Source organism: Limulus polyphemus, unplaced genomic scaffold (genome assembly GCF_000517525.1).
Source record: "Limulus polyphemus unplaced genomic scaffold, Limulus_polyphemus-2.1.2 Scaffold1016, whole genome shotgun sequence".
NCBI lineage: Eukaryota > Metazoa > Arthropoda > Merostomata > Xiphosura > Limulidae > Limulus > Limulus polyphemus.
Window position 1 is genome coordinate 113460 of NW_013666626.1, and position 13219 is coordinate 126678.

General features: G+C 33.4%; 1 protein-coding gene across 3 annotated transcripts in view; it reads left to right on the top strand.

The window, feature by feature from the left end:
- LOC106461712 (serine/threonine-protein kinase 11-interacting protein-like) overlaps positions 1-13219 on the top strand; it is a 111716-nt gene that overhangs the window by 63305 nt on the left and 35192 nt on the right. For all 3 annotated transcript variants that reach the window (XM_022388742.1, XM_013921561.2, XM_022388741.1), the window contains exons 11-14: positions 1294-1908; positions 2791-2963; positions 11717-11815; positions 12687-12758. In XM_022388742.1, the coding sequence (XP_022244450.1) occupies positions 1294-1908; positions 2791-2963; positions 11717-11815; positions 12687-12758 (959 nt within the window). The remainder of the gene's footprint in view (positions 1-1293; positions 1909-2790; positions 2964-11716; positions 11816-12686; positions 12759-13219) is intronic.

A 13219-nucleotide genomic window follows, 5' to 3' on the forward strand; every position in this document is an offset into this window, starting at 1 on the left:
TTAGATTTCCTTTTAGGAAAGCAAGTATAAAGTTTTGATATGATATAGTGTTCCAAGAATTATACCATGTGAGTTGATATAATGTTCAATAGCAACTTCTTTGAAACATTCATGTATTGGATGGCTGGATTTGCCTACTTATGTGGCTTAACGTTTTGGTTACTGCCATTTAAAGTCAATTTTTTAATCTGTGATGCTAAATGATCCTGGAAAAAGATGTAAGCTGAAACGTCAGGTAGAATAAATTATAAAAAAAAATGATGTTTTCTGTCATCTTCCTTGAATATCGGATGTTTATTTAAAGTATTCTAATATATAGACCATGTATGTGTTATTAGTTTATATGTTTGTGCATGTGTGAGACAACTTATTATTATATGTTTTTTCATATCTTATAATTAGTGGAGCTTATCACTTAGTATCTTCTCTGATTTTATTGTGTAATCTGTTTAAAAAAGTCAGATTAGTAGGAATTCAAAATTTGTATCTACTTGTATATGGGTCTTAACTTGTGCAAAATATTGCACTTATGATGATGATGATGCAGTAAGATGACAAAACATATAAAGTGTATGGAACTGTTCCCAGTCTCACCATATTTTATATTTATACATTAAGACTATTAAGTAAAACAATTTTTTATTGTATTTTGAGACAGGGGACAGTCTCGTTTTAAATGTTTATTGTGTACTATTAAACATTCTTTAATACATCTGTGTGAATAAATTAACTGTATCTATATAACAGCATTTTATTTGTGTTATGATTTTACATAAAATATTTTGCAGTACAAATTTCAAAATATTGTGTTGTTTAATTGATGCAAAAAATATATTGCATATAAACTATTGCATTTATTTAATTTAAAAACAGTGTCCATATATAGACATTTGAGTGTAATAGTACATTTCAGTAATAAGTGGAAACATATATCATTTAGTTTTCTTGATTTAAATGTAAATGAAGCTTTCTGATGTAGTGCTGTGTTCCTCTGATCCCTTTCCCATCTCTTTATATAGAGGATATAGTAAGTTAAAGTTTTAGGCCTTAAAAGTCACCTAATGGCTTGTTGATAAACTAATTTATTTAAGAATAGTGAACTGATGACAAGACCAGGAAAATTGTATTCAAACATGCCTATAATATTATCTTTACATGTGTGATTTTCTGTATTTTTTGTGATTTATTAATTTTGTGGAATCAAAAGAAATCTAATCTTCAAAAATAATCCTTAAAGTGTGATGAACTTAGCTTCTATCATGTAAACATCTAAATCAGAATTTTTTGTTGTAGTTCCCAGTTGTCAACTGGCAGACCACCTTCAGGCTAAGATAGCCCTTGAGAAAAGAAGACAGTACTTGGATTCAGAATGGCTTATAGGAAATATGGGACAAAACCGAACTCCTCTGGCACAAAGCACTCCAACTTGTTCTTTGATTCAAAAAGATAAACCAATAAAACCACTCCATGTAGATTTGGAAGATTATCCAGTACATGTTTCTTCCACAGAAGGTCCTTTTGGTAATGCAACTAACTCTGCAGTGATAGTGGGTGATCATACTACTCTCCAAGTAGATGAAGTAGTTAATGGTAATATCAACAATGTTGTTAATAATAAGAATACAGAAAATACTGGTAAAGAACAAATTTCACCAGAAAAGAAAACTTTAGAAACAAGTGAAGATATTGAAGTTTTAAGTTATTGTGACAAAAAGGAACAGAATGATGAGAAACAATATCAGGTTGCCTCACAGGATGAAGACTCAGCTTTTAAAAGTGCTAATTCAGATAGTCATTGTTATATGGAAACAAAAAGCAGTAGTGATGATGCTGGTTTTATTTGGAACAGAATGACATCCATGGATGACGAAAATATCCTGTCCCCTGATGATGACTTTTGGGATAATGGTAAGGTGCATAATTTTGTTATACTGTCACATTCAGACAAACACAAGAATGGCAGTAGACTTTATATGAGCATATAATTTCAGTATATGAAGAATTGCATATAGATTTTGCTTACCAGTTGGCTTAATTTGACATTAATTTTCTATTGTTAATCAGCTTTAATCTTTGAAATTTTTGAATGGCTTGGAAAAAAATATACAGCATCTTATAAAAATATTTACCATTTTGGAATACGTATGCTTATGATTATTCTGAGTTAACGAGTGTTTGCAAGATATGGAAAACTTCATGTTTCAGCGTAATAAAGTATACCTAAGAAGGGGGACGGTTTTTGAAATTTGTGTCTTGAAGTACATTAAGTTTTACAGATTTGAATCACCTTTGCTTTGTTTTTATAATACTCTTCTTCATGTTTTGGGCATCATAACAAACATTGTTACTGTAAACTACCTTCAGCTTATCAAATTCATGACACTAAGAAATCATGTAGTATTAGGAATTAAATGGATCAGAAACAAGAAACTTGTAAAATATATTGAGAAATGTTCACTCAACTCAAGCAATGGTATCATGATAGTGTTATTTAATTTATTCTAAAATTTTCAAACTGTTTTTATGTGTTTATTTGGATGATGAAAGACCACCAATTTATTTTTTAAACATTTATTCCATAACTGTATTTCTACTTCATAGATCTGAATTATCCATCTCACTATCAGCTTTTCAGACTGACATAATACTTACAGACAAACTTAATGTAATTTCAAAAAATATTTAATATTTTTTTTAATGTAAAAGAGTTATCATTCTGAAGTTAGAAACTCGGGTTTTATGAGGGGGCTTTGGATTAACTGTTATTATTTTTTTCTTCCTTTCTTTTAGATGTGGAAGCTACTTTGTTTATTGTGCAAAAATTGGATGGGGAAAAATCCGTTACCATGTTTATCAGTATAATAGGTCAGTGCATAAAGGAAAAGAATGTTCTAACTGGAAAGTTGGAAGACTCTCTTGACCTCCGATCATTACTTCTTGTGGAAAAAATGGATGAGAAAAAGGTATTAATTTATCAAAATAAGCATATGAACAATCTTTTGTGTGTTGAATAAAGTTTTATTCAGAATTTTTATGAGCAAGAAACCAAGAAAGTTTCATATATATGTTAACATACACACACACGGGTATCTAGAATAGTTATTAATCTATCCGAGATTTTCATTGTTCTCTTCTGGTTGCTTCTGTACCTTCTTTGGAGGCCTTATTCATGTAGTCTTCCTAGGGTATGCAAGGAGATTCTATGATGGCATTGTTGGCCCTTATTGAACAGTGTATTCAAGCCATTATTTCTGAATTGTCTGCTGGTGTCCTTGGAATGTTTCATATTCATATGGATGCTTATATATAGAATGGCTGCTCTTTTTCCCATGATAATAAGAGAAGAACAAAAGAAATACAATTTTTGCTCTGGTCTATTCACCTTTATTGTCGAAATGCAAAATTTTTCAGCAAGCCTTGATTCTGAAGGAGCTTCTGTTGGTCTAATTTTTCTTTTTTTTTCTCTCATTATGTTCAGTTATTTAAATCTTAAACTCATTTTTCTTAGACTTAAGGATGCTAATGAATCTTTGCTTCCTATACAATATTTTTCCTCCACTCAGAAAACGCTTTCTCATCTAGTACTGCCCTGTATCAGTGCAAAATTTTCGATCACCACTAGACTTCCAACTCCCACTTCTTTCTGCCTATCAACATATAAATGATCATGCAGCAACCCTCCACCAATAAGTGTGTGACACTACCCCTATCATAACGAGTGCCCTCTCTAATCATGCACTTGTTAATTACTTTTTGGTTGACAGTCTTACTGTGAGATTTGTTTGTTTTTGTTTGTGATTTAGTTATTATATCCATGTGTTTTTACTTTTGTGTATTTTTCTGATTCACTTATTGTCATTTTTCCATTTTTTATAGAGAGTAGTGATTTATTTTCTTTATCTATTCTCCCTTTTCTATTTTTTGTTCAAGTTTTCAACTTTGTGAGTTATGCCCTCACAGTTTCAGGTTGTTATGACTAACACTGCTGTTACTGCTACAGCGGATTTACTGTTCACATGTATGTAGTTGGTACCACAGTTATCGGCCAATGATGTGATGGCTATGATCCACAGGGAATTGTATAATTTCAGGCAACATTATGAATAACCTGATAGTGTCCTGTCATACCAGCACCTAGATGTGTCTGTTTGGGTGGATGCAACTTTGGGCAGCCTTTTTTCCCCTCTTGAATATGTTTATCTGTCATGTGTTATTTCAGGGATCTTACTCAGTTCTCCTTCTCCCTCTGTAGACTTGATTAACAAAGTATCCTAGTGGGTCATTCTTGAATTTTTCTTCCTTACCCTGATATTGGGGTTCTTGCTAGTTGTTTTGGGGAACAATTGTATTCAGTGGATCAATATGCCTTGTCCCCCACATACATTGGCTTATGGCTATCATGTATTGCTTTTATAGTTCTAACTAACCATCATAACTACCCCCTATGTGGGGTTTGGACCCTAACTTTGGTTAATTTTTCCTACCTCCATTTTCCCATATACTTCTTATGATATCCATTATTACCTGTATCCTACCTTCACTTTTTGCTTGAAGCTATTCATCTGTCTCATTAAGGGTTTTCTGTTGATCATAGTAGTTTTTTTTTTTTGCTTCCATGGCACACCTTTCCTCTTTGGTCCTCATTTTATAAATGTGAGTGCTCTGCTTTTGAGTTCTTCTAGATCAGGTTACTGTTTTATCTAAGGTTTGTTTACCCTCCTCTTCACTGAATGAATTGTGCAAGGCACCGTTTTTTACATCAAGAGGTGTTTGGATTTTTCCCCCCATTCTTTGGAGTCTGGGGTTTATTCAGCCCATCTGCATAACTCCCTTTCCATTCATCCCCTCTGTTGTCTCACCACCTAATTTCTTTCCCCCATCAGTGGGAGCCAATTTCTTGCCAGTGTCAGTCGGATGCGACTCAGGACTTACTTCTCAAGGGTGCCAGCGAAGAGGTAATCTTTCTCTTTGGGGGTTTATTCTCATCTTTTTTGTTGTTCCCAAAAAAAGACAGGACATTAGTGCCCAGTTTTTGATTTATCATCTCTGAACCACTTCCTCATTTTTTTCAAATTCACCATGGAGTCATACTTAACTCTTCATTAGGTTTTCGCTCCTGGTTTGTGGGTGAAGTAGTTTGATGTGTCAGATGCTTATCTACATATTCCCATTTCCCATTTTCTTTGTTTTGTTCATCATGGGTGAGTGTTTCAGTTTTGGGCTTTTACTGTTGGACTTGCCTTGGCTTCCTAGGTGTTCTGTCGAGTAGTCTGGACATTTGCAAGACTGCTTCACTCCTGGGGCATCCATTTACACCATTATGTGAACAACTGGCTAGTTCTAGCTTCCTCACAAGCCAACTCAGCTCTACATACTTAGTTTCTTCTTTGGGAAGATGCCAGGGTAGGTTGACTTATGAAGGTGGGGAAGTCATTCCTCACACTTACTCAATTTCTGGCTCTTCTTGGTGTGTTTCTCACTTCATTTCTCAGTCAGGACCAGCCTTCTTCCCTTCAGATAAGAGCTATGGAACGTCTCCTTTTTCTTCTGCACATGAGGTTTGAAAACATGGGCTTCTTTCAAAGCCCTCATTCCTCTTGTTTGTACCCACATGTGCCATCTTTAGTGGGTTTTAATTGACTAATGGTGCATGGTTTTGGTTCCCTTGGATGCTCCTCTTACCCTTCCCCCTCATTTATAGTCCAAGTTTGACTGGTGGTTAGATCAGACCAATATTAATATGGGGGTTTCCTCTTCCTCCTCCTTATCCAGATTATCACCTTTTTGCAGATGCTTCTCTTTCCATTTGGGGAGCATTTCTCAACACTCGGGAGGTTTCAGGGCAGGGAACTCTTTTTGAATTTGTTATCCATATGAAACTCTTGGAACTTCTTGCTGTTCACTGGACAGTACTTACCTTCCTCCTGGCTCTTCAGGACCAGGTGGTGATGTTCCACTCCGATAATTCTATGGTAATGTCTTACATCACCTGGCCTGGGGGCACCTGGTTAAGAGACCTTTATTTTCAAATTTTGGATCTTCTATATTGGGCCCACTGCCATCATATCACTTTGATGGCATATCTTATTACAGGTGCCCTGAATCTCGTAATGGATCGGTTATCCCATTCGGACAGGATTCTACCGATGGGGTAGTCTTTGGATCCTTTCATTTTATGGATGTCCCCAATTTGGACATATTTGCCTTTCATCTCGATACACACATTTCTCATTTTCGGTCTCCTGTTTCTTAACTGTTGCCAGAAGCAGTGGATGCTCTCAGGATTGGACAGGTTGTTACCTCCATTAATATTCTCCTATTTGTCTTCTTCCTTGTGTCCTATCAGTAGTTCAGACCACCATACATCATCCAACCATACACACATTCCGTCTTCACACATTGCTTTTGTATTGTCCCTTGTGAGAGTTGGGTCTTTCCAGCCATTTAGCTTCCTTGTTTGTTATATTACTTTTCTTTGCCGTCCCTTTTTTTTGCTGTCCATTGTTGGCATGTGATCTCCATCTTTCTGAAGTGTTTGCGATCAGGGTTCTCTATGTTTTGTTCCAGTTTAGTTTTGTTGTTGTTGTTTTTTTTTCTATTCATTCATCATTTGGATTATTCTACATGGGTTATTCTGATTCTTCCTTCCATCCAGTCTTTTACACACATTCAGATGATCACCCAGCTGGATACATCTCTTGAACAACTCATCCACATCTCATTTAGTACCAATATAGTATTTGATACGTGGCTGCTATGGCATTGCAAGTCTTTTAGTCTCTTGTACTCTCTTATTTACCACCAAAGATATCATTTTTGCTTTGGGAATGAAGGAATGATAGCCTCACTTCATACAGTCATTCCCTTGGGGCATGCTCACTTGAAATACATCCAATGGGATCTTGCTTCTCACTGGTTACTATCTTCAGACTCCTTATTTCAGGGAACTTAACCCTTCATTCACTTTATTTGATTACCTTCAGTTTTGGTTTAGTCATATATTTACCACTACAGTTTACCACCTCATATAGATCTGCACCTCTTGAGGTTGGATTGCTGTCTTGGGGGAACTTTTTTGTTTGTTCCTGTTGTCATCAGGAATCAGAAACTTTGTTTTTGAGCATTCTGTAGTCAGAATCTTTCAGCAATCTTTTGGACCTTTGTTTTGTTGCAGTTTATTTTGATCTTTGGTTCAATTTGTATCATAAGTATCTCAGATCTTGTCATTATGAACTTTCTTTCAGATTTTATTTTTAAGAGATCATCATGCACTTCCAATAGGAAGCTCAATTTTTCAGTGGTTCTTGTGCTTTACATGTCTTCAGTTACAGATCATGCTTCTTTGGCACTGGGTGCTTTTATCCATTTTCTGTACCTATTCTCCTCTTCATCTTTTTTCTTTGAGTATTAGCCAAGATCAAATCATTGTTATTACGAAATCTCCTTATTGTCCACACTAGTTAACTCATCTGTACTTTCTTTTGTTGTGTTATCTATACGAAAGAAATCCCATTCTACTTCTTCTCTGAAGACACTTTATATGCCAGCCTTGAATGTTTATCTTCCACACTGACGTTCGTCATCTACAGATTCTTGGCTGGCTGTTATGCAGTCTTTTATTAGAGAAGCTAGACTCCCTTCTCAAGTAGCTCTTATGTTATCACATTGCACTGTCCTCAAGGTGATGAATCCCATCCTTCAGACACTTTTGGTTTTTCTTCAGTTCTCCTGTAGCACCCACTAACTTTGCCAGTTTTTTGATTCATTGACCATTTCAGATATGAATGAAGAGGGGCTAATGTCCCAGAAGTATATCCATTTGAAATTGTTTAATGGGCTCCTCTTCCAAGACCCTTCTGCTACAGAAACAGGACATAGTATTCCTCCTACCTGTTTATGTCACCACAGGTAAACATACAACTGTTATAATTGACCCCTTTAGTTTTTACACAAAACATGGAGTGGGGAACGTTTATACAAACACTGAACCTCGGGACAAACAGAATAATGTTTTCTGTTTATCCTGAGGTCCAGTCTTTATATAAAGTTTGCCCATTCCACCAATTCTCGCTTGAATCCATTTCTTTAAATATATTCAATTTATGTTTCTGTTCTCACCCTGCAACTGGAGTCTGTAATGAAGGATAGATTTTGTCCTTTGAAAGTTTGGAATTCATTACTGATTGTCCTCCAGTGGGACAGCAGTAAGACTTCGGATTAACAACGCTAAAATCAGGGTTTCGATTCCCCTTGGTGGACACAGTAGATAGCCGGATGTGGCTTTGCTATGAGAAAACACACACAAACATTACTGATAAGTGGTTTGAACTTTCAATAGTACCACTTTTCATAATTTACTGATGATGCACCATGCTAGTTTAGTTCCGATATGATACCTTACTTCCACTAACATTATAGCTTTCCTTGATTTGTGCTACCTTCTATAGGTACAGGTTTGCTCGTCACTAGCCTCGATTCTCTCACCTACCATCACATGTTTAAACGTGGTATAGCATACTACAACCCTCCACCAATAGCAGTGCGACACACCCTTCTCATGCAGCTGCCTCCCTCTATATTGTAGAGCACAATCATCATTTCAAGATTAAGCTGAAAGAAAAGCGGGTAAGTATCTATTGGAAATACCTTTTCAGTGTTGGAAAAAATTAACTTCTGCTATGATACCTCATCTCTGCTTACATAATAGATAGAATCCCATATTGAAACAGTGCAAAATTTCTATAGATGAGTAAACACGTGATGTTAGGTGGAATAATAAAGTCTAGTGATGAGCGAAAATGGCTGATATAGAGGGCAGCACAAATCAAGGAAAGCTGTTATGTGAGAAGAGATAAGTATCTATCGGGAGTACATTTTCGGTATTGTAAGATGTTAACATTTGATTGAAAACCATATTATTTCACAGATTATATATATATATATATATGTGTGTGAATTAAAACATGAGTTTAAAAATTTATAAAATAAAACAGTAATAATTTTTATAAATTGAATAAAAATAATAAATTTACATTGTTTATGTGCACATATTTGATGCTAGGTGCAATACTTGTATAACTTGTACAACAAGCTTGCATCCAATTAAAAGAAGTGCAGTTGACTTCAGAAAAATAAATCATTTAAAATTCACCATTTCAGGCAGATTAACAGCCATAGTTTTTAACATAAAATTGTTGATTAATTAATCATGCCTAATAAACATAATAATAAATAAACAACAAAGCATGACAAAGTAACATTAACAGTTTGATTATAAAATAAATATGAACTTTCAACTATAACAAAAGTTACAAGGGAGTGTGTTATTATCAGTTACATTTTTTCACAACCTTGTTGATTAATTAAACATGTACTTTGGGAAAGGGGGGGGGTGTATAGTTACACTGGTGCTCCATTTTTCAACATTAAAATCATTATTTTTATTACCGTATATTTTATGTTTCATACTTCTTTTGTGATTTTTACACTTACATTCAGTACATTTTATTGAAGCAATTCGGTGATTAATTATAGCCCCGTGTCTCTACAATAATGGTCTGCTCCAGTGCATAAATGGAGCTGCTAGATATTGTCAGTTAGTGTGTTCTTTGTTTTTTAATACAACTTTTTAAGTAATGGGCACTATATTCATAAGATTGAATTTTCTACATTCAATATGTGATTGTTGTTCAAAAAAATCTTTCTTGAGTGCTACCTGCATGGCAAAGCTCCAACCTTTTAACCTATATCTTTTGTATAATCTTAACTGTCTCTGGTTCCCACTTTCTTTTCAACATGAGTATTCTGAGTTTTAAGTATTTCAAAGGTAATTTGACCAGGTTTGAATTTTCGAGTTTAGGATTAACAGGTACTTATCTCCGATATTTGATTTTCAGTCATGATTACAGCATAGAAATCTAAATTATGGTGGGGAAAACAGAGCTTATGTAAGATCTCCTGATGCGTGTGCAATAAGTCACGTTGGAGATGGGAAAGTGAAGAATTATGAGTAAGTTGACATGTGCTTTGCATTGCATCAGGGACATTCAGAAGTTTGAATGACATGGTTTTTTTAATCAAAAGTATCTCAACAAGGAAAGGTTTTCAATATTTCAGAGATAAGTACCTATTTGAAATTCATTTGAATCTTAAAAATGCTAAATTTTCACATTCTTTTTTTAGCAGACCCTCAAAAAATATAGCTACAAAACATCTATCACTTACTTTCAAATGTACTCTCATAACGTTATAAAATATCAGAGTACAGAAGTATAGTTTCTGTAAAAATTCCTACTTATGATACTTCAGTGTTGGTACATTTTGGAACTCTGAGAAGTATTTTTATTTATTGCTTACTTTGAGTACATATGATTTCCTACTACTAGTGACATCTGGATTGTTTCTGACTTCTTGTTGCCAGTGTATGATTATTGTTTTTCAGTATATGTATACTTAAGAGTAAAAGTTATTTAAACAGTTGTGATGACATCTGAAGGTAACTCCAGTACTGGCCACTTATGAATTAAATTAGGTGAAATAATGAATCCAGCCTCATGAGTTTTATACTTAGTGTATATTTTTAGTCCTGATGAAAGCCTCGATATAGATTTAAAACATTGTCAATCTCAGAGCCAAGACAAGAGCAGGCTCCTCTAAAATAGCAGTTCATTTTGGTTTAGTTCAAAACACAAGCAAACCCATATGCATCTTTAGCTTTTATAAGAGCTGTTTGTGATCACACAGAATTATTACTTTTGATACACTAGAATGTAAACTATGAACTGATAGTTTTTCATTCTAGTAACAATGTATTTTGAAATGTGTTTAAAAAATAAAAATTATAATTTGTGTGAACTGAATGATAATAACACAAGAAATAAAATTTTGTGGCCAACATTTACTTGGCTAATTACATTTTTCAAAATATAATCAAATCAATTATAAAAAAGAAAAAATTACTTTCAAATTTTCCATTTCTTATTGTAAAATTATCAGAATGAAGATTACATGTTTATATACTTGAAAAGTAGAAATGGTTGTTTCTTGGAGCAATTATTCAAGGAAAACAGCATTTCTACCATGCATGAACTAATCACAGAAAAAATATTCCACCTGTTAAAATAGCATTACATTTGATTAATTTAATTGTAAAATGACATATTTACAAATTTTGCTAATTCATCCTACATTAATGTGTTATTGACTCATTGACTAATAGAATGTTTTACAGTGTAGAAAGCTCATGCCAATGTGGTTATTTCCATTAGCTGAATTATTACAAATCATTAGTTTCATTTGCCAGTAGCATATGACTAGTAGAAAGATGCTAGTTATTGTAGTAAAGGATGTATAAAAATATTTTTATTAATAACCTGGATTTCTTTTTCCATTATGCATTTCTCAACGTATAGCTTATGTTTAATGTTGATCTATAACATTACAGTTAATGATAATTTTATTTGAAATGGTTTATTGCATATTAAAACTAAAAGTACAAAAAATGGACACAACTATCTTGTAGCTAGTAGAAAATGAAATTTGATTGATTAATTTACAGTTGTATTTGTAAAAAATTACTAGCATTGAAAATGTAATGTAGTGATCTGTAAAAAGGAAAATAATAAAGATCATAAAGCCATTTACTTTAGTCATTTGTCTAAGCATTTTTTAAACCATACAAATTTATTTATATATATATACTTGTATTTATACATAGGACAGCAGTGGTAAACCAAAAGTCCATCTGACCTTCGACTCTTTGAAAAAAAGTAGACGAGAGAGAGTGTACCACATGGAAGACCTAGACAGTGCTGAGGTTAGCACTTTTAATTTTTAAATCTTGGAGTTTGAGTGGTTAGCTACAGTGCATTACCTATTGGCATTTTTATTGATGTGTAGTATGTTAGGGGTTACGATTTGAAACATTTTAATTTTTCCTATCAGTATTGATGTTTCCAACAGCAAAGAAAAAGGTGTCACATCATATCTTATTTTTTATGTATTTTAAGATTTTCTTTACCTGCCAGAATTATTGGTAACCCAAAAAAGTTAAACCACGCATCAAAAGAAAAACATGAAATTTAGTGACACTGTCATTTCAGACATAGATAAGAAGATTAACCTAGAAGTAGCTTTATCTAAAAGTCAGTATCTTGATTATGATAATGTGCTGCAAGTGAAAAGGATTACAAATAATACCTAGGGGTTTTGATATTATTAAACATTAGTAATGTACAAATGTTACTCGCATTCAAATATTGTTAGGTGAAGACTCAGGCTACCACCCTTCTTCAGGCTTGATGGTAAGGAAGGGCAATTACCTGAAACATCTCGTAATAAAAATAGATTTTATTGGCACTATCTCATCATTTCTTTTTGTGGCTCTTATTATAGCTGAAGCAACCCATTTAATGTTTAATTGCAGTTGTAATTCAAAGCTAGATGTGAAATTAGTGTAGTTTTAGTACTTAGTAATACAATAGCAAAATAATTGACAGTTGTTTTATATAACTTCTTTGATCATCTAATCAAAATTTTTTGGCTAAAAATTTTTTTAAAATGTACTCTGTAATATTAATTTTGTGAAAAATGTTGTAACTCAGTTTTTAATGATCTGTTTATGTACATTTTTCTATGAGAATTGCCATTTAAATGGTGGTATTTTTGTGTCTGTGACTTTCATTCAGGCCTTTGTAGGTATAGTCAAGCCATTTGTTGATGCCAGAGTATTTCAGGAAATGACAAAAGGAGCTCTGCAGGTAATTTTATTATTTTTTGTTACTAAATAATTTGTTATGTTAACTCTTTCAGCAACATCATAACCATCTTGTGCTTGTTATAGTTTTCATGCTATAACTTTTAAATTAGTAAGCATATGTTAATGAAATTTGGCAGATTATCAGAAAACATTACATTGCTTTCATACGCAAAATATCAAATTTTTTAAATTAAATCTTAAGGTTTATAAAGCAAGGTTTTTCTCGTGCCTTTTTTTTTCTTTTTTGCATGTTGTCTATCCAACATGAAGTGATTTTCATTTTAACATTAAAAATACTTTTATGCATCAGAAAATTTTCAATTTCACATTCAAAATATTTATAATGTCTGGATATTTATCAAACATTTCTTAAGAAAAACTGTGTATTACACCTGTTATTTTCAGTAATGAATCTCTGTGCAGGTTCGGTAGATTTGACCAATCTTGTAACCATCATAGAAA